Source organism: Podarcis pityusensis (genome assembly GCF_964106645.2).
Source record: "Podarcis pityusensis genome assembly, chromosome: 3".
Taxonomy (NCBI): Eukaryota; Metazoa; Chordata; class Lepidosauria; order Squamata; family Lacertidae; genus Podarcis; species Podarcis pityusensis.
Window position 1 is genome coordinate 103,749,958 of NC_138026.1, and position 21,883 is coordinate 103,771,840.

Below are 21,883 nucleotides of genomic sequence, written 5' to 3' on the forward strand. Positions count from 1 at the left end.
TGAAAAGCAATTGTAATCAACAGATTACGCTAGTAGGATTGCAAGAAGTTTTGTAAGGAGGATTATGTGAAATATTGCAGAGAAAAGTTTGAAGAGAATTATTAGTGTTGGACTATTAAAAGTAATAGTGAAACTAATGAAATGCAGATTAAGTGATAAAGACTATAAAATCTTCAGACGTGGTTCTTAACCTGAAGCACATGGTTAATGGGGCGTCCTGCTGCTGCCGCCGCGCTGCTGCTGTGTGATTTTTGTTCTCATCCTGAAGCAAAGTTCTTAACTTGAGGTACTATTTCTGGGTTAGCGGAGTCTGTAACCTGAAGCATCTGTAACATGAAGCATCTGTAACCCAAGGTACCAGTGTGTGTGTGTGTGTGTGTGTGTGTGTGTGTGTATGAATATGAGAAGTCTGACCTACAAATGCTGCAAGTGAAGCTTCTCAAGCAGAGAAGAATGGTAACTTGTGAGCGTTTGCTGATCACACTGCTCTTAAAAAGGTACAGGTTGAAGTGCTAGAAGACAAGAGGGCAACCCTAGACTAACTTGGCAAAGTGTTCTGAGCTTGCATGGCTGCTTACATCTTCTCAAAGATGTTGAAAAGGTCACCTCGCTTTGCATCAGGTTTCCAACAGAGGGTCTCAAGATCCGCTAAAGAACTTAGGTTTGCTGCTTCATGTGGAATGAGACCATTGGTCTCCTCTAGCCCAGCAGACTTGAGACGGACAGCAGCTCCCCGGGGTCTCACGAAGGGATTTCCTCCATGGCCTTTTAAGCAAGAGATGCACTAGGGATTCAGCCTGGGGGCTTTTATGGGTCTGGGAGAGAAAATCAATTGAGTTCTCATTCAAAGACGAATCAACCCAATTCACACTTCTTGAAACAAAACCTGAACCAAAACAAACCCTTCCAAATGCTCATGTCTCTGAGTTTTGCAGTTTGGTTCTACAGTCAAATAATGTGCGCAAAACCATATGTGCTAGGACAAAGTGTACATCAAAATGCACATATTAGGGAAAATATACAACAAAATATTATATTAAGGGAAATTGCTTTCAAAAAATGTGTACAGGGAAGCCTGCTTGGTATCATCACTATTTCTTTTCAAGTGCTGAGCAAAAATAGACTCATATAGACCCATATCTTTAGATCTTAATTTTCTGGTTATTTTTTAGCAGGCTTGGATGTGTGTGTGTGTGTGTGTGTGTGTAAGTTGCTTTCCGTTTCACTTTTGAGAGGTAAACATAATAATTATAATGCACACAAAATTGCATATTGTGTGCATTTCACCCTCAGATGCCAGCAAATTTTCACAAGAGCTTTTTTTTTATTTAAAGAATTTGCAAACTGACATGGAAATGTGGAATTTACAAATTATTATATGTGTTAATGCGAATTGAAGTTAATTATTGTAGCTGTGGTATAAGGGAATTTATCAAGAATGGGTTGTATTTGGTTTGCACAACAGTCTGGAGGCAGAATTAAAGGGAATAAGTCTTTGAAGTACAGCACGTGGGAAGCCACCCAAAATTTATAATTGGCTATGTAATTGATTTGTATTTGAGTTGGTATTGCTATTTGGTGGTAATATAATATGGTGCATATTGGATTTTTGTAATTGAAAATTAATTTAAAAATATGTAATAATTAAAAAAAAGGAAATGTGGAGAACAGGCCCTGAGACTGGGGAAAAAGTGAGAAACTGAAACTGAAATTGACCAGATTCGCTCACATGCTCTACTAATGAGCAGCTCAAGGAACCCTGGGCCAAATTGTTAGCAGCTGAATGTGTTTCTTGCCGGAGTCGCTTGGGAGGGTGAGGAGGAAGCCGAGTGCGGAATCTCGTGACATCATCACGGCAGTTGGCCTGGAATGTGGATTTGCATGGCCTGGTTTTGCAAAGTGGGGCAGCTGGTGTCCGATTGAGGGGGAAATTATATCTCTGCATGTGCCGTGGTTAAGATTCTTGTCTCCCTGGACCCAGTTTCGCCATGGTAAGAGCCGTCACTCTCATTCCTTTTTCTTTTCTTTTTCTTTCATTTATATCTCACCTTCCTTCCCAAGCATCATACAATTATTTTTGTCTCCCTCCTGCATTTTATTCTCACAACAATCCTGTATAGTAGGCTAGGCTGAGAACTAGGGGCGATTTGAACCTGGGTCTCTCGCTCGCAAAGTGAGCCTAACAGGCCAGTCACTTTCTGTCAGCTTAACCTATGCCACAGAGTTGCTGAGAGGAGATATATATATATATATATATATATATATATATATATATATATATATATGATGGGGAACAATGAATACCACCTTAAGCTTTGTGGAGGAAAGGTGGGATATTAGCATTATAAAGAAATAAATGTGAAATGAAAAACAGAGTATTTTATCTCCATGCACCCTAGAAACACACTCAATAAAGCTGATGCAGTTTGTTTGTTAGTTTGAACAATTTATACAGCCATCTTCAAATATTGAAAGAACTGTCACGTGGAAGATGGAGCAAGCTTGTTTTCTCCTGCTCCAGAGGGTAGGATCCAAATTAGTGGCTTCAACTTACAAGAAAGGAGAATTCGACTAAACATCAGAAAGAACTTTATGACAGTTAAGAGCATATATGGGACAGACTCCCTCAGGAGGTTGTGGACTCTCCTTCCTTGCAGGTTTTTAGGCAGAGGTTGGATAGCCATCTGTCATGGATGCTCGAGATTCCTGCATTGTAGCAGGATTGGATTAGAAGTCAATTGGCCTCCTCTTGTTCCTTGATCTTCTTGACATTTGGTGATTTTTTTACTCTGTTGATATGCAATCCCCTTATCTTCTTCTGCGCCGCCTCCTCTTCCTCTTCCTATCTTGTCCTTCATTGGACCAAAAATATACCCACCTAAGCTAAGAAGATAAAATCTCTGCTGGATCAGACCAGAGGCCTAGCTAATCTACCATCCTGTTTCCTACAGTGGTCAACCTCTGGAAGGCTTCAAGCAGGATATGAGGTCAATAGCTGTCCCTGGAAGACTGTCGTGACTCATAGCCATCTAGCCATCAATAGCTTATTCTCCATGAATTTGCCTTATCTTCCCATGCCATCTAAACTTCCCATGCCATTTCACTATTCTGACACACTTTCACATCCCTCTCGAGACAACAAAATTTTGGCACATGTCTCAAGGTAATGTGCAAAATACAATACAGCCGGGCTGGGGTGGGGGGACAGCTGAAAACAACATAAAAATAACAGCAGATAAAAATTAATAATAATAAAATATTTCTACCCCAGCCACTCTGGGTGGCTTCCAACATATAGAGAAACATAATGAAACATTTAAAAACTTCCCTATACAGGGCTGTCTTCAGATATCTTCTAAAAGTCAGATAGTAGTTTATTTCCTTGAGATCTGATGGGAGGGTGCCACTACCGAAAAGGCCCTCTGCCTGGTTCCCTGTTACCTCACTTCTTGCAGTGAGGGAACCGTCAGAAGGCCCTTGGCACTGGACCTCAGTGTCTGGGCAGAATGATGGGGGTGGAGACGCTCCTTCAGATATACAGGACTGAGGCCATTTGGGGCTTTAAAGGTCAGCACCAACACTTTGACTTATGCTTGGAAACGTACTGGGAGCCAATATACGTCTTTCAGTATGAAGTAGACACTCATGGCAGAGTCCCATCTATTCAGCTGTGAAAGCTTGTTAGGAGAAAAATATCTTCCATTGTTTCTGGAAAGCCAACTGTCCCATTTTTAGTGGGACAACCTGTATCCAAAAGCCAATCCTGACTTCTGTTTCAATCTCAGAATGTCCTGTTTTTCAGTCAAAGAGACACTCACTCTTGCGATTGTCAGCAGAGTCGCGCCAAAGCGCCTTCCTGTCCAGTGATCTGGCGCGACTCTGCTGAATGCCAGAGCGCTGGGCAAGAGCATCAAGAGCGAGGGTGAGTGGCGCAAGCAGTCAGTCAGTCAGTCAGTCAGTCAGTTTTATTGCACATAGCCAAAGGCTGCCACAATGCACACAAGAATCATTCAACAATTAAAAGAAAATATACTGGATTCATACAAAAGAGTTAAAACATTTATATTATCAAAACATTACGTACTCTAAACAGAGCTATAAAAGTACCCCAATATAAAAATCAAGACATTAAACAAAATTCATAAGCTAAAATCATCACATGGCCACTAATATATCAAAAAACAATGTCAATTAATACTATTAATACTTGGTAACAAAGATAGAACATAGCCTGATGTAGATGTTGTTGTTGTTGTATAGTCGTTTAGTCGTGTCAGACTCGATGTAGATAGGGTCAAATAAATTCATCAGCAGCACATATACTAAAATAGGAGTGGTGCAAGCAAGTGATGTGTCAGGAGGATGAGGACAAGTAGTGTGAACTGTGAGAGGTGGCGGGGGGGGCAGCATGGTGGGTGTGGGTGTCCCGGATTTTGTTCAGAAAAAGTTGGAGCATTTGGGAAAGTGAAGATAGTGGGTGCCTTCATATTTGGATGGGGATGCTGTTCCACAGAACAGGGGCAACCCAAACTAAGAGCCCTGCTCCAAGTTGCTGTGGAGTAGGGCCCTTTTGTGCAACACAGCCATTTTGGCCACACTGTCACGGACCGTGCTAAGGAGCGCTGCACTGAGGAGAAATGGTGGAAGTCATACCCTCCACCTGCTCCTGCTCCTGCTCCTGAATCTTCCCAGGAGCAGGAAGACAGTATAGATTTGGAACAGTGGTTTGCAGAGGGGCACAGTTCAGAAGGCAGAAGCTGGGAAATACTGGATGGGGAACAGCTAGGAGAAGAAACACTGGAAGAGAGAGGGTTAACAGATTCACAGTCATTGGACAGAATTTATCCACTCTTCTCAAGGTCAAGAAGAGCTCAGAAAGCCTCAGAACAGAAAATGCAGAGGGTACAAACTCAGATTACAAAACATAGGAGTTACGTAGATTAATAGGGATGGCGGGAGTGTAAGCCTTAATTGTGAGCACCACCATTCTGGTTAGACACTTTCTTTTGTCCTTTGCTGTGTTTATTAAAGAAACTGGTAAAAATTCCTTTTTGTTTGATCTGCTCATTTATGGCCACAGGGGAGGATGCTGATTCCCCAAAGCCTGACACTCGTGCATTAAAACCAGTTGAATTTTTTCCTTAACTTTCCTGCCCCCTGATGTGATATTTGTTGATGACGTCTTCTCAGAAATGCATGTGTGACTTCCCTACCTGCAATCTGTTTCAGGATGCCAACAGCTCAGGGTCCTCAGCCATCCCTGCTATTGTGACTGACGCGCTCGCTAATGGAGACCAACGAACACCGTTAGAGACCAGAAGGCAGCTAGAAGCCGCCAGCAGCCCTCTGCCATTAGACGCAGTTGCCAAAGAGGAGAAGGATGAGCACAGAGAGGAGAAGGATGGCCAAGGAGCCAAGGAGCAGGAGCAGAAGAACGCCAAGCAGACCCAGGGAGCCGATAGCGAAATGGAGAAGATGCGCTTAGACTTTGAGCTGACCCTTCTGAAGCGCCAGCACGAGGAGAACGACAAGCAGCGGCAACACGAGGAGAAGATGGAGAACATACGCCAGCACTTGCCGTGCAGAACGCCTGGCCAAGGGGACGAGGAGCAGCTGGGGAGCAAGTTGGACCCCATCACGGAAATTGAGCTGGAGAAGATGCGCATGGAATTTGAGCTGGCCAAGCTGAAGCAAATCTCCGAGGAGAACGAGCGGCAGCGGCAGCACGAGCGGAAAATGTACGAGGACAAGGAGAAGCAGCGGCAGCACGAGGAAACCATGGAGAAGCTGCGCCTGCGGCAAGGAAATATCCGAGTGCTGGGCCCGAAGGCGACGGGGAGCAAGGCAGAAGCCGCAGCCGAGTCGTTTTCTGAGACCTTTGGTGAGGTGGGGAAGATGAGGATAGAGCTGCAGCTGGCCATGGAAGTCTACTTGCCAGATGTGACTGAAAAGAAGCCCCACTCTGAGCCTAGTGGGCAACAGGAAGGCCCGAAGCCTGAACAGCCGCTGGAGAAGATCCTGGAGGCAGGAAGGCCGTCAGTGCCACCGGAACAGAAGACTGAAGAGGTGACTGAGCGCCTGGGTCTGCAGGTGCCCCGCATTGTGGTGAGTGGAGCAGAGTCGGAGTGGTCAAGCAGCAGATTGGACTTAGCCATCGAGACCGAGCTGGAAAAGAGGAGGATGGAGTTTGAGCTGACGAGGCTCAAATACGAGCACGAAGAGAACGAGAGGCAGCGGCAGCATGAGGAGAAGATGGAGCAGCTGCGTCAGCAGCAGGCGCCACCCAAGGAGGTAAAGGGGATACCGGGAGGGAAGAAGGGAGGTTGTGGTCATACCGGGTGGCAAGCCTTTTTCTAGCCCTCTTGTACACAGAGACCCTTTTGCCTCTTACCTGCTCTTGTGGGGAGGACTGTAAAATCCAAATAATGTCCTTTGACAAATACAGGCTCCTCCAGATGGGTGCTTTATTGCAGGCGGATTCCACAACAAGTTATTGACACAGTGGCAGCTCCCAAGTGATGGGTTTTATCCTGCTCTAGTTTGTTTTCTGATGTTCCCACAGTGCTGCCACTTTATTTCAGTCTGGAGGGACTATAGCATGACAAAAGCCAGACAGAAATAAAGCAGAACGCTTGCGCTATATAAAAAAGTTACGGGACGTGAGCAGGAAGCTGAGGGTTCGGCACTAATTTGAAATGAACCAATGCGACTGCTTGGAAATTTTTGTAGACACAAACAGTATTGAAAGCAGGGTCTGTGTGACCATCCCAGTAGCATCATGAGCACAAATCATCACGAATTTCCAATAAAAAAAAGACATCTGGATGGGTCTCCGGTTAACGCAGCCTTTTCCTCTGGTTTTTACTATAATTTGACCTGTATTTTATGGCATTGCTTTTATATTTTTATAGATGTACGCTGCCCTCAGACCTTATTGGCAAATGGTAGTATATAGTACTGATTTTAAAAATTAACTATAATCCCACACACACCACAGAAATGAGAGAAAATGGGAAGATGAGATAATGAGTGTTGGAGGTAGTTTGATGGTACTGCCTTCCAAGTTTACATTTTTCTGTTCCGGGGTAGTTGGGCAACATTTGGAGGAACTTGGGGTTCCTACCCCTGCTGTAGGGCCTATGTCAAAACATCAAATACACCATCAGATACCTGTGATCTTATCAGCACAGGAGTCATCATTTTATGGGTGACATTCCACTGGGGCTCCTGAATGTTTCTAGGCTTATTGCTATTTCACTGCTGGTCACTGGCCTTGGGCATTGGTGGGTTTAACCCTTGAATGGAAATTTGAAAGGGACTAGGTTTGACTCTCTGTCTTCCGAATCCTGTTCATGCAACTCTTTTTCTTTCTTCCACAGTCTGAATGAGGAACCTGTGCCCTGTCTATTGGCTTCCTTCCTTCCATAGGCTGGGCTATCAGCGAATACACACAGAATGTCTCTCCCTTATAACTTTGAACCTCTGCTCTGCATTGCCTGTAGTATATTATACTTTGATAAAACACGCTAGACTCTCTGCCTTGTGTTTTCCACCATGAGATGCGTACGGGGAACGACTATTTTGCACGGGCTCAAAGCATGAGCCGTACATGTGCTTGCCATTTTTGGACCCAGAAGAGGGCGGAATGGGGGCAGGGGCAGAACAGAGTGGGGTAGGTAGACTTATGTCTGCTCCAGCGATGTGCACAATGACCTGGAACGCAATCCCTGTGCAAATCGGGGGTTGACAATACTCGCAAAGAGTCAATTCAGCAAATACAGGTCTCGTTTTATGGGTAGGCGAGTTGGGAGCTTGTGCCAAAGGCCACACGGAAGAGAGAACCAGACTGAGCTTGGTGACTTGATGTTTGCTGAGTGTATTGCCTGCTGTGAGCTAGAGCAAAATTACTAAGAGCTAACTTTGAGTCAGGGGCGCTGGCTATAGGGGCCAGGAAGGGCTTATGCCCCCTCAATATTTCATGGCAGGGGGCTGACACCCCCCCCCCCCAATATTGAGAGTGCTGCCATCTCCCACTGCCCCTAGGCTTGTGCTGTCATGCCCTCTGTGCCGCCCACCGCGATCGCCATCACAGGCACCCGCACAGGGTGTCGCACGTGTGACATCATACATGCGCGACAGACCCTCCAATGTTGGGCCCAACTCAGCATGCCTGTTTGGGGTCCTTTTCGTGAACATTTCTAGGGAAACCTGGGAACAGCAGGACACTAGGTTTTGCTGTCCTGAGCAAGCCATGCCACTTGGCAACACTGTAAAACTGACCATGGGAGGCAGGGAACAGGTGCTGAAAGCATTTCCTTCCAAGGGTGGTATTTCTCCTAGGGCCAGCCCTGAGAAGAGAGATGTGTTAGACCATTAGTCTCAAGTCCTGGTTCATCTCCCAGCTCAAGCTTGAGCTCTGGGTGTTTAACAGAGAGTCTACAGGTGCTTTTGGCATGTACACAGTACCACAACTGTGCTGCAGAAGTGATACAGGCTCTGCCGGACTGTATGAATATTATTTGAGCTCGTCAGGGTCAGGAGGTGTCATAATCCAGTGATGGGGAGCCTTTGGCCCTCCAGATGTTGTTTGGCTCCAACTCCCATCAGCCCCAGCCAGCATTACCCTTGTTCAGGGATATTATTATTATTACAGTGGTGCCCCGCAAGACGAATGCCTCGCAAGACGGAAAACCCGCTAGACGAAAGGGTTTTCCGTTTTGGAGGTGCTTCGCAAAACGAATTTCCTATGGGCTTGCTTCGCAAGACGAAAATGTCTTGCGAGTTCCTGCGGGTTTTTTTTCCTCCCCCCCCCCTTTTTCCCAAGCCGCTAAGCCGCTTATCAGCTAATCCTAAGCCGCTAAGCCGCTTAACAGCTGATCCGCTAAGGCGCTTATCAGCTAATCCACTAAGCCGCTTAACAGCTGATCCGCTAAGCCGCTTATCAGCTAATCCGCTAAGCCGCTAAACCGCTTATCAGCTGATCCGCTAAGCCCGCTAATCCGCTAATGGGCTTGCTTTGCAAGACGAAAAAACCGCAAGACGAAGAGACTCGCGGAACGGATTCTTTTCGTCTTGCGAGGCACCACTGTATTATTATTATTTATTAATTAATTGTACCTTGCCCATCTGGCTGGGTTCCCCCAGCCGCTCTGGGCGGCTTCCAACAAAGATTAAAAATACATTAAAATGTCACACATTAAAAACTTCCCTAAACAGGGCTAACTTCAGATGTCTTCTAAATGTCAGGTAGTTGTTTTTCTCTTTGACATGTGGTGGGAGGGCGTTCCACAGGGCAGGCGCCACTACCAAGAAGGCCCTCTGCCTGGTTCCCTGTAGCTTTGCTTCTCGCAGTGAGGGAACCGCCAGAAGGCCCTCGCCGCTGGACCTCAGCGTCCGGGCAGAAAAATGGGGGTGCAGACGCTCCTTCAGGTATACTGGGCCGAGGCCATTTATGATGATGGGATGATGGGAGCTGTGGTCCAACAACATCTGAAGGATGGTTATTTTAATTTTATTTGTTAGTTGTTTTTCTCACACAGCAACCAAAACAACTTGCATTAAAAAACAATCACGAGCAAAAATAGAAGTCTAAGAATACAGCAATAGAGCTATAAAGTAAGGGCCAGAAGCTTGGGTACAGAGAGAGGTGTTTGCCTAACTAGATAAATATGGTGCCAGGTGTACCTCCTTGCATTCCACAAATGGGGGGCCACCACAGAAAAGGCCTGTTCCTGTGCTGCCACCTTCTGAACCTCCCATCGAGTGAGCCCACAAAGAAGGGCATCATATTATTATCACAGGCGCTGGGTCAGTTCATGTCAGGAGACGTGGTCCTTGAAGTACTGCAATCCTGAGCCACATATGGCTGTATCAGTCAAAACCTGCACTTTGAATTGAGGCTCTCTATCTCTGCCATAATGGAGAATCAGGTTGCTGTTTATTTAACAGTACATGCTTTCATGGAAATGAAATCCCACCATATTCAATAGGGCTTACTCCCATCCCAGGTAAGTATATAGGGGATTGCAGTCACAGCCTGTTCATATCCTACCACTTCTCTTTTGTTAACAATATGTACTTTGGGCTCCAGTTTAGTTAATCACTCTGTTAGATTAATCTGTTCCCAACATATTGATCAAGTAAAAAGGTGCCTGCCTCCATTCCAATTTTTCCCAGTAGATTTCAGGCGAACTCAACCCAAAGGTCATATACACCACTTCCAGATGACGCCCAGCTCCTCCTTGAGCAAGAAAATAAAATGCAGGAGATGTCTCCGAAGTCTGGGTCCCTTGTAAATACTGTATGCAAAAAGTAGCCCATGTTTTTTTGCAAGCGCATGCATGCAATTTCCAGATGCAGCTGGATGTTGAAGTTTCAGGCTTCAAAAAGCTGCAAGGCAGAGCTTGTGGTTCAACTGTGGATCGACTAATTGCGTTCTTCTGCTGAGATTACAGAGTTCTTTTTGCCTTTTACGCAGTCGGGTCACATAAAGGCTGTTGGAGAGGGGTTTGTCGTTGCATTTAGAAAACTTCATTTATATACTGTATATATAAAAAGGTTTAAGAAAATGGGAGATGAAACTTGGGTGGAGTTAGTAAGAATTAAATATGTGCATCTGTTTCCATAGGGAAATCGTTCTCTCTGTGTGTGAGAGAGAGAGGGGGGGGGAGAGAGGGGGGGGAGAGAGAGAGAGAGAGAGAGAGAGAGAGAGAGAGAGAGAGAGAGATTGTGGGGCTAGAAACCATGGAGAGCTGCTGCTAGCCAGTGTTGAAAATACTGGCCTTGATGGACCAATGGTCTTATTCAGTATAAGGCAAATTCCTAAGCTCCTCAGTAAACACTCTTCTCCCTCTCCACAACTGTCTCTAGCAATTCTACAAATGTATTTTTCAAGGCTTTTTAAAAAATGACTTAAAAAGGAGAAGAGGAACCCCACCTGTCTGCGCTCACAGTCCTTTAAAACAGGCCACACAGAGAGACAGAGACTCTCCCTTCCAGCATTCACCGTTCAATAACATTTTCTCATTCATTCTTTGGCGAGACGTGCACGGCTTAATTGGGGCGGATAAATAAATAAGTAGTTCGCCGAAGTTCCAGCGAGGGAAGGAAAAGTTGCTCGCTCACAACTCGGAGACAAAGCATCACATTGTTTAACTCGCAGAAGAGGAGGAGAGGAGACCAGATAAATATGAAGTCAGTGGAGACGGTCAGCATGCCTTTGGCTAGATCTCCTGACAAAGGGGCTTGTTGTCCTCCTGGCCGCCTGGTCTGTTGTGAATGAATAAGGCAACAACTCCATTCAAGACACAGACTGTCCGTTACACATACAGCTGGCTGCTTTGTGCCCGCAGATCACAAAGGCAACGAGGGGAGGAGAATTGGATCAGAAATAGGAAGCGGTGGCCATTGTTCCAAAAGATATGTGGGTTGGTGGCAAACTTTTTCAATGAGGAGGAGGAAACACATAACCCAACAGCCAGTTGCGCTCAGCTTTCAGACCACAGGAACACAACCGTACCCAATCTGAGGAACCACCATCAGATATTCTTTTTTTCAGAGGCACCTTCCTGTGCTATCAAGCATACTCATGTGTGAGTTAAAGATGAAAAGGTAAAGGTACCCCTGCCCATTAGGTCCAGTCATGACCGACTCTGGGGTTGCGGCGCTCATCTCGCTTTACTGGCCGAGGGAGCCGGCGTACAGCTTCCGGGTCATGTGGCCAGCATGACTAAGCCGCTTTTGGCGAACCAGAGCAGCACACCGAAACGCCGTTTACCTTCCCACCGGAGTGGTACCTATTTATCTACTTGCACTTTGACGTGCTTTCGAACTGCTAGGTTGGCAGGAGCAGGGACCGAGCAACAGGGAGCTCACCCCGTCGCAGGGATTCGAACTGCCGACCTTCTGATCGGCAAGTCCTAGGCTCTGTGGTTTAACCCACAGCGCCACCTGTGTCCCTGAGTTAAAGATAGTGGTGTGGCAAAACTAGGGGAAGGGCTGGGGCTCAGTGGTGATGCATCTGTTTCCCATGGGAAAGATCCCACATTCAATCCCTGACATCTCCACATAGGACTGGGAGAGAACTTTGCCTAGAAGCCTGGAGTGCCTCAACGGGCAGCCTGGGAAGACTATACAGAATTGGATGGACCAATTGTGCTGACCTTTAAAGCCCTAAACGGCCTCGGCCCAGAATACCAGAAGGAGCATCTCCACTCCCTTTGTTCAGCCCTGACACAGAGGTGCAGCTCCAAGGGCCTTCTGGCAGTTCTCTCACTGGGAGAAGTGAAGTTACAAGGAACCAGGAAGAGGGCCTTCTCGGTAGTGGCGCCTGCCCTGTGGAACGCCCTCCCACCAGATGTCAAAGAGATAAATAACTATCTGACTTTTAGAAGACACCTGAAGGCAGCCCTGTTTAGGGAAGCTTTTAATATTAATTATTGTATTTTAATATTTTGCTGGAAGCCACCCAGAGTGGCTAGGGAAACCCAGCCAGATGGGCGGGGTATAAATAATAAATTATTAGCAGCAGTAGTAGTATGAGTAAAAGGCAGCTTCCCATGGTTACATGTCTTTAGGATATATGGAGTTATTTATACATACAGTATATATTACCTGAGCATAAGATTGAGGGGCTCACGAAAGATTGCAAGTCTGAGGGCAGGGACCACCTTATCGTGGACATCTCATAGCTATTCTGGGAGCTTTTATTTTCCGACAAGCAAGATTAAAATGCTTTAAATAAATATAAAACAACTGAACCCATGCATCATCTTGTGGGCTAAGACAGGGAGAGATGTGCATGTTGTGCTAGAACTATTGTTTTTATTCATATACAATTAAAACTCATGCAGTTAATCGAATAAGATTCCTTTAATCAGGTAACAGATCTATTTTTTTTCTGAAATGGTGAAAAGTTATAGTTTATGGTGGCAATCCAATAGGCCTGCTCATTTTTATCACTGGGATGATAGGTTGGGATGATAGAAAAGAAGGATAAGACGGAACACAAAACCTCCACCATATAAATATTAGGGTATTTCACAGACACAGCCGCCATGTTTATATACCAATCTGGGTCTCAGCTACATTAGTGGAAAAAGAAAACCAAAGTTATAAATGTGTTAGAACACTGTGACACCAGATGGCGCTGTAGAGCTGAAATTGGAACTTTATGAAATTTTACATTGTGAGCTTTAAAAAGAGTTTTTTAAAAGCAATTTCAGAACGTTTTTTTATAGCTGTGTAGATGCAGCCCAGCATTACAATAGGCACTATAAATGAGGCTTTTAAGTTAAAACCCGCTTCCTTTTGCCATTTGCTCAGCATTCAGAGTATGGAAATTAGGTTCTCTACTATGAGCCAGTCACAGCAACAGGTGGGCTGTGATGTCACAGTGAGGCATCTATGACATCAGTTTGGCAGTTGGCTCTGTTAAGTCTGGCTTTGCTTTTTGTATTGTCTGGGGTGGCGGTTTACAGAAGTGCATCATGGGACAGTGAGAGCCTAGTGAAACGAAAGGCTGCCTAGTGTGGTGTGCAGCCCTGTTATTCACACGCCTACTGCCTTGAGCTTCAGTCGCTTATGGTAAGAATGGTTGTTCCTCCACTATCCCCTGTCTTGCTCTTCCTTCAGGAAGCTCACAGCTGTTTGGACAGGGCTCTGAAGGAGCCTTCTATCCAAGCGCTGACCACAATGAGAGCTACTCACCTTTAATAAGAAGCCCACCCACACTGGTGTTTTATTGTGGGTGGATTCTGCAACATGTTCTGGGCACAACAGTAGTGGACTAGTGATGGATTTATCCTGCTTTAGTTTGTTCTGCAATGCTTCCCCAGTGCTACCACAATATTGCTGTCTGCAGGTTCTACAATGCAATAAAAATGGGACAAAAATAAACCAGAACTCTTTTGGGTGTTAAAAAAAACAACAACCAACTATGGGATTTCAGCAGGAAATTGTGGGATATGAACTGATTGGAAAATAAGTTGTGTCACCATTGTGACAGACACCCTCACTGAAGATGAGTGCTGGGTGGTGTGACCAATATTATAGGAGTGTTAATAGATAAAGCCTCCACCAGCAGCCCATATTCACACAACAGAAGTCTATAATTAACTATTTTATGGTACCGCCTGTGTTTACCAACAGCGTTATAGTTCTGTGAAGCTTCCCAGTGTCCACTCAAGTCCCACCTGGAGTTTCAAAGTATGAGGAGGGAACAAAACTGTCTGCCTGTTTAATGCTTGATGGTTTCCCATGTGAGGCACAAAACTTAAAGACACACACTATTTATAAATAAAATTTTAAACAGAACTCTTTATCAAACCAAGTCTCAGGTAACTCTAGAATGGCTGTCATTGTTGTAACCAGCAACACCCCCCTCAGGCCCTTCTAGGATTTGACTCCCTGCTGATTGCCTATTGGTCCCACCAGCTCTTACTGGTTCTTGGGATGCCAGGAGGCAGACCCAGGGCCTGTCCGTCACAGCCACCCCAAAACTTTTGCAGGCCCAATTGGTATTGAAAGTGGGCTTGCCTAGAACCATGATTCCGAGAGCATCATGATGAATTTGCAACAAGAAGTTGTATACTCCCCCATTTTCTCTTGCAGGGCAGGGATATAGGTTGTTCTGCATCAGCTGCCTAAATTGCTTTTCAGTAAGCAGCCTGTTAGCCAACTTAGGTACAATTTCCAAGCTGAGCAAGTTGTGAGGTCAAACCCCAATTTCAAAATTGACAAAATTGACAAAGGGTGAAGATGCAGCATTTAAAAAGAAGTCACAGTTAGTTCTTTACCCGTGCAGTGAGCCTGGCTACCTGCCAGCTTAGAGATTAGCATGAAAGGTGTAGGTACCAGAAAATCAAACTCTGGTTAAGTCATTAGTCTTGCCTTTCCCGCGATGCTTCATGAGAGCTGCTTGCTTTTAAAAAAAACATTTAAAGCGCTATATTGTGTGTTTATTCATTTATATTTTATATACCCACTTATTTTTATTTCAAAGCAAAAACGAAGGACAAATTGCAATTTTGTTCTTGGAAAATGGGGGAGGAAGGTGATGGGCTTGTGACATCAAAAGCAGGTTAGATACCCTTTCCGTGCCAGGAGGACAACCCTGAAAATGTCTCGTCTGCTGCCGACAATGTGACTGAGCCAACGTCGGCCCCCGACGACCTGACCGAGCCGCCCTGCACCCCTAACGATGTGACGGACCCTCTGGACATCCGAGACGAAGAGGCACAGCTGAGGATGAAGCCGCAGGTGGAGCTGGAGAACCTGCACCGCGGCCTGGCCAACACGGAGGGGGAGATGGACACCTGGGTCCAGATGGAGCAGCCAAGCAACAAGCAGGCCCGCGCCCTGGCGACTCAGCTGGAGAAGATGCGCCTAGACATGGAGCTCACCATGACCAGGTACCGCTACGAAGACAAGGAGAAGCAGCGGCAGCATGAGGAGAAGATGGAAGCCATGCGCCAGCAGGCACTGTCAACGGCACAGGTAAGGGCTGGCAGGTGGAGGTGAGAAAAGCAGAGGAAGAAGACAGAAGAAAAGATATAGGCCACAATCCAACTTGCATTTTCTGTACAGTGGTACCTCGGGTTACATACGCTTCAGGTTACAGAGTCCGCTAACCCAGAAATAGTGCTTCAGGTTAAGAACTTTGCTGCAGGATAAGAACAGAAATCGTGCTCCGGCGGCGCGGATCAGCAGGAGGCCCCATTAGCTAAAGTGGTGCTTCAGGTTAAGAACAGTTTCAGGTTAAGTACGGACCTCCGGAACAAATTAAGTACTTAACCCGAGGTACCACTGTAGCTTTTTTTATAAAAAATATCCTTTTTTTTTTACCATTTCTGTGTTGTATTTTTTGTGGCAGGTACAAAGCAGTGCAGAGCTTTCGGTGCATTTAATAGCTATGTCCTCCATGAAGGGCATAGGGTGGCGCTGTGGGTTAAAACACAGAGCCTAGGGCTTGCTGATCAGAAGGTTGGCAGTTCGAATCCCCGCAATGGGGTGAGCTCCCATTGCTCGGTCCCTGCTCCTGCCGACCTAGCAGTTCGAAAGCACACCAAAGTGCAAGTAGATAAATAGGTACCACTCCGGTGGGAAGGTAAACGGCGTTTCCGTGTGCTGCTCTGGTTCTCCAGAAACGGCTTAGTCATGCTGGCCACATGACCCGGAAGCTGTACGCCGGCTGCTTCAGCCAATAAAGGGAGATGAGCGCTGCAACCCCAGAGTCGTCCGCAACTGGACCTAATGGTCAGGGGTCCCTTTACCTTTACTAGCCCCTGTTGGGGTTTCCTTTTCTATACAAAGGTGCCACAGCCCTATCCTCTTTTGAGCCTCTACCCTACTTCCACAGCCAGGAACAGGGCCCACCTGGCTGTTCTGAAGAAGTTGCATTTCGCAAAGGGACCATAATCTCTCGACACTTTAAGAAACAACAACCCCAAAAACCTGAAAGGCAGCCAGGGAGAAGGGGTAGGATGCAAAATTGCTCACAGCAGCATGGAAGGATTTCTTTCTCCTCCCCTGAGGTCTTTTCCTGATCAAAATTCCCTCCCAAGGCTGCTCTTTGCTGTATTTGTAGCATTTTTCCTTCCCGGGGAAACAACGGGGGGGGGGGTTAGTTTGATCAAGAAAACAGCAAAGGGAGAGTGTTCAGCATCCTTCTCTGCTGCTAGCAACTCGCTAGTTTCGGTTTTTGAGAGATAATTCCAGTGACGGATCTCATGCAACATGTAAATTTGACCCTTAGTAGCTTCTTTCTCCCGCTGCTGCTTCCAGAGTTTGAATTCCTCAAAGACTCCAGTTACTCACCACAAGTTCCCAATTCAGTTTGAGAACTGAGAAGCTACAGGAAAACGGAGCCACTTGGTTGGCCAGCAGATAGAGCAGGAATGATTTTGGCTACTGCCCTCCACAATCCAAAAACAAGCAAATAAGAATAAAGTCACTGCCCACCCCCACACCCCAAAAACCCCCCACAGAGGCTGGTGCATTTCCTTTTTGTCAGCTCACAAGGCCACTGCCAGTGGCTTAATATAATTAAAACTTTGCCAACCTGACTACAGTGGTACCTCAGGTTACATATGCTTCAGGTTACATACACTTCAGGTTACATACGCTTCAGGTTACATACAGGTTACAGACTCTGCTAACCCAGAAATAGTGCTTCAGGTTAAGAACTTTGCTTCAGGATGAGAACAGAAATTGTGTTCCGGTGGCGCGGCGGCAGCAGGAGGCCCATTAGCTAAAGTGGTGCTCCAGGTTAAGAACAGTTTCAGGTTAAGAACGGACCTCCAGAACGAATTAAGTACTTAACCCGAGGTACCACTGTAATATCAAATGACTCAGCTGGTGAAAGGGGCCACCCTTGAAATAATCAAGTAGAGAAGTGCTCTGAACTTGAACAGATGGAAAGGCATCGTTGGCTTGGTAAGCTCTCAGGAAGAGTAATTTGTAATACTGCTCAGGGACTGAAGGCAGATAATGGTTAATTTCTTCCTGAGAGCAGAAGACATTGATCATTATGCAATGTTCCTGGAGGACATAGGTGTCCCATTCCTGTGAAAGAGGCTGGAAACCAGAATGACTGGAAAAGGTTTCCTCATGGTCAGGACCCAGGCATGCGAGTTTCATCTTTTGTTAAGACAATTACAGGCAAATGGTTCAGAATGAGTAGGAAACAGTTGCGTCACCTGGTGAAGGCAATTTGTCCCACCCACTTCCAACAGCATGGACTGGGTGTTGACTTGAGGTCCGTATGTGAAGACAGGAGAACTCAGATCCACACCAGCCATTCAAAGACCACGACTTCCCCCAAAGGATCATGGGAACTGTAGTTTGATAAGGGCACTGGAAATGATGGTTCTTTGAGAGGGGACTGCAGTCCCCAGGATTCATTGCAGGAAGCCTTGTGCTTCCAATGTGCACTGAATAGGCTTTAATGCATAGCGTGAAGGATTCAGAACGAGGATTGTGCTATCGGGGAAGAACTAGATGCAGGGCAAAGAGAAGGATCTGTTGCAGTGGAGACTTGGCAAGTGGATTCAGCTCGGAAACTATGAATCAGAATATAATGCAAACTACATTGAACATAAACCCAAAATCTGCAGCCATAGAGAGCACGTTCTGCTACTGGGATAATTTCTGCAAGTCAGACGGCTGGCTGAGGCATAATAATAATAATAATAATAATAATAATAATAATTTATTTATTATTTATACCCTGCCCATCTGGCTGGGTTTCCCCAGGCACTCTGGGCGGCTTCCAACACAATATTAAAATACAGTAATGGATCAAACATTAAAAGCTTCCCTAAACAGGGCTGCCTTCAGATGTTGTCTAAAAGTCTGGTAGTTGTTCTCTTTGACATCTGGTGGGAGGGCGTTCCACAGGGCGGGCGCCACTACCGAGAAGGCCCTCTGCCTGGTTCCCCGTAACTTGGCTTCTCGCAGTGAGGGAACCGCCACAAGGCCCTCTCAGTGTCTGGGTAGAATGATGGGGGTGGAGACGCTCCTTCAGATATACTGGACTGAGGCCGTTTAGGGCTTTAAAGGTCAGCACCAAAACTTTGAATTGTGCTCGGAAACGTACTGGAAGCCAATGTAGGTCTTTCAAGACCGGTGTTATGTGGTCTCGGCAGCCGCTCCCAGTCACCAGTCTAGCTGACGCATTCTGGATTAGTTGTAGTTTCCGGGTCACCTTCAAAGGCAGCCCCACATAGAGTGCACTGCAGTAGTCCAAGCAGGAGATAACCAGAGCATGTGCCACTCTGGCAAGACAGTCCGCAGGCAGGTAGGGTCTCAGCCTGCGTACCAGATGGAGCTGGTAAACAGCTGCCCTGGACTCAGAATTGACCTGCGCCTCCATGGAGTCCAAAAACTCATGGAGTCCATGAGTCCAAAATGACTCCCAGGCTGCGCACCTGGTCCTTCAGGGGCATAGTTACCCCATTCAGGACCAGGGAGTCCTCCATACCCACCCGCCTCCTGTCCCCCCAAACCAGTACTTCTGTCGTCAGGATTCAACCTCAATCTGTTAGCCACCATCCATCCTCCAATAAACAGCGCAGGAGGGTTTCACTATGGAAGCGTAATGTGGGAATTACTGGCGCTTGCAAAGGAAAAAGAGAGTGCATCTTTGTTCAGCGAGCCTTTTGGTGACCTGCAGCAACATGATTGGAACTTCACACCTTTTCCCTTTGCTCTCTCCACAGCCTTCTGGGGGAAGCCATCATTTCCTTTTACCTCAGGACCAGTTCACCTTGTTCCTGTATTGCTTCATCTTCATACACGTCATCTACATAGCGAAGGAACTGGTGTTCTTCTTCATTAAGAAGCACGAGATGTTCGCCATCGGTGTCATCCTCATATGTGCCATTAAAATATTCTGGAAGTAAGAGTCTTTGGCATACAGGGCCCCGGCAATGCACCCAGAACCAGCATTTTCACAGACTTTATTTAATGCAATCTTCCTCTTTGCAGCCCGGTCGCCAATACCCACAACACATGCACAAAATGTAAGCCTACCCCATGCACCGCAAAAAAACGCCCCAAAAAACCACTTCTGTCAATTTTTCTCTGCCCCCACTTTACACACATGTGCGACACAATAAAGCATGCAGACTAAGCACCCTGATGTACTTTTAATTGAGTTTTAATAAATTATTTTAATAACAGAGTTAAAAAAAATTCTCGTTGCTGAATTTGCTTAGCATCGCATGGAGTGGGGATCCTTACCTCTACCTTCTTCTTCCCCAAGAAGTTCACTAACTTCCTAAAGGGTCCACAAATATGGTTTTCATTTTTTTTTAAATGACCCCATTTTTATATCATTTGAAGCCTAAAAGTCTGTAAATGGAGGAAGTAAACAGATTCCTGACAGGGAGACAAAGAGACTGGACAAAGCTGCAGGTGCTAAGTTGGTTTGCAGTGCTCCTTTGCACATGGTCCAGCTTGTCAATACCCGTCTTAAACTGTAGTGCCCAGAACTGAACACAGTATTCCAGGTGTGGTCTGACCAAGGTAGAATAGGGTGGTACTATGATTTCCCTTGATCTGGACCATGGGTAGGCAAACTAAGGCCCAGAGGCCAGATCTGGCCCAATTGCCTTCTCAATCCGGCCCGCGGACGATCCGGGAATCAGTGTATTCTACTCTACATGAGTAGAATGTGTGCTTTTATTTAAAATGCATCTCTGGGTTATTTGTGGGGCATATTAATTTGTTTTTTTCCCCAAAATATAGTCCGGCCCCCCACAAGGTCTGAGGGACAGTGGACTGGCCCCCTGCTGAAAAAGTTTGCTGACCCCTGATCTGCACACTAGACTTCTGTTGATGCAGCCTAGAATAGCCTTAGCTTTTTTGCCGCTGTATCACACTCTGGGCTCATGTTAAGCTTGTGGTCTACCGAGACCCCTAGATCCTTTTCACACACATTACTAGCAATCCAGGTGTTCCCCGTTTTATATTTGTTCAGCTGGTTCCTCCTGCCTAAGTGTAAAACCTGAGATTTGTCCCCTATTGAAACTCATTTTGTTAGGGCCCAGCTCTCTGATCTGCATCTTGAATCCCGAATCTGTCTTCTGCAGCATTTGCTAGCCATCCCAGTTTGGTGTCATCTGCAGATTTGATGAGCATTCCTTCATCCCATCAATTAACATCTTCATAAATGACTTGAATGAAGGAATTGAGGGGATGCTCATCAAACTTGCCAGGGGGCGGGGGCAGGTAGCAGTACATGTGAATTACTAGCAGTACATGTGGAAATGATCTGGGGGTCTTAGTGGACCACAAGCTTAACAGGAGTCAACAGTGTGATGCAGCAGGGGGGGAAAGACTAATGCTATTCTAGGTAGCATCAACAGAAGTACAGTGGTACCTCGGGTTACATACGCTTCAGGTTACCATACGCTTCAGGTTACAGACTCCGCTAACCCAGAAATATTACCTCGAGTTAAGAACTTTGCTTCAGGATGAGAACAGAAATCGTGCTCCGGCGGCGCGGCGGCAGCAGGAGGCCCCATTAGCTAAAGTGGTGCTTCAGGTTAAGAACAGTTTCAGTTTAAGAACGGACCTCCGGAACAAATTAAGTACTTAACCTGAGGTACCACTGTATAGTCAGACCACACTTGGAATGCTGTGTCCAATTCTGGGTACCACAATTTAGGAAGGATGCTGACAAGCTGGAATGTGTGCAGAGGAGGGCAACTAAGACGATCAAGAGTCTAGAGGCCAAGCCTTATGAGGAATGATTGAAGGAGCTGGGTATGTTTAACCTGGGAAAGAGGAGAATGAGAGGAGATATGATAGCCATCTTGAAATATCTCAAGGGCTGTCACATGGAAGACGGAGAAAGCTTGTTTTCTCCTGCTCTGGAGGGTAGGACTCAAACCAACGCCTTCAAGTTGCAAGAAAGGAGATTCCGACTAAACATTTGGAAAAACTTTCTGACAGTAAAAGCTGTTCAGCAGTGGAACAGACTCCCATGAGAGGTGATGGACTCTCCTTCCTTGGAGGTTTTTAAGCAGAGGTTGGATGGTCATCTGTCATGGGTGCTTTAGCTGAGATTCCTGCATCGCAGGGGGTTGGACTAGATGATCCTTGGGGTCCCGATTCTATGCATTGAAAACATTTTGATCAGCTACTTCAATAGTTCAATTCAGATGCTGAAATATCCCATAATATAAAATATTGTATTTTTTAAAAAAAATACAAGGACTTAAAAATATGCAGAGAGATCAAGAGGTGATAGAGCATGGGTTGGCGGACGGTCCGGGAATCAGCGTGTTTTTACATGAGTAGAATGTGCCCTTTTATTTAAAATGCATCTTTGGGTTGTTTGTGGGGCATAGGAATTCGTTCATGTGTTTTTTCTTCAAAA

General features: G+C 46.0%; 1 protein-coding gene across 1 annotated transcript; it reads left to right on the top strand.

The window, feature by feature from the left end:
- The first annotated feature begins 1,834 nt into the window (after positions 1–1,834).
- Positions 1,835–19,633, top strand: LOC308473043 (uncharacterized protein). Its single transcript, XM_080998291.1, has 4 exons — positions 1,835–1,991; positions 5,230–6,291; positions 15,103–15,495; positions 19,218–19,633. Exons 1-4 carry the CDS (start codon positions 1,989–1,991, stop codon positions 19,398–19,400), a joined length of 1,641 nt encoding a protein of 546 aa, XP_080854417.1. The 5' UTR covers positions 1,835–1,988; the 3' UTR covers positions 19,401–19,633.
- The last annotated feature ends 2,250 nt before the right edge of the window (positions 19,634–21,883 follow it).

Excerpts from the sequence above, each read along its gene's own strand:
- LOC308473043 (XM_080998291.1), top strand. Across the intron at positions 6,292-15,102 it reads AGCAGGCGCCACCCAAGGAG|GAGGACAACCCTGAAAATGT; the intron begins GTAAAGGGGATA and ends TTTCCGTGCCAG. Across the intron at positions 15,496-19,217 it reads AGGCACTGTCAACGGCACAG|CCTTCTGGGGGAAGCCATCA; the intron begins GTAAGGGCTGGC and ends CTCTCTCCACAG.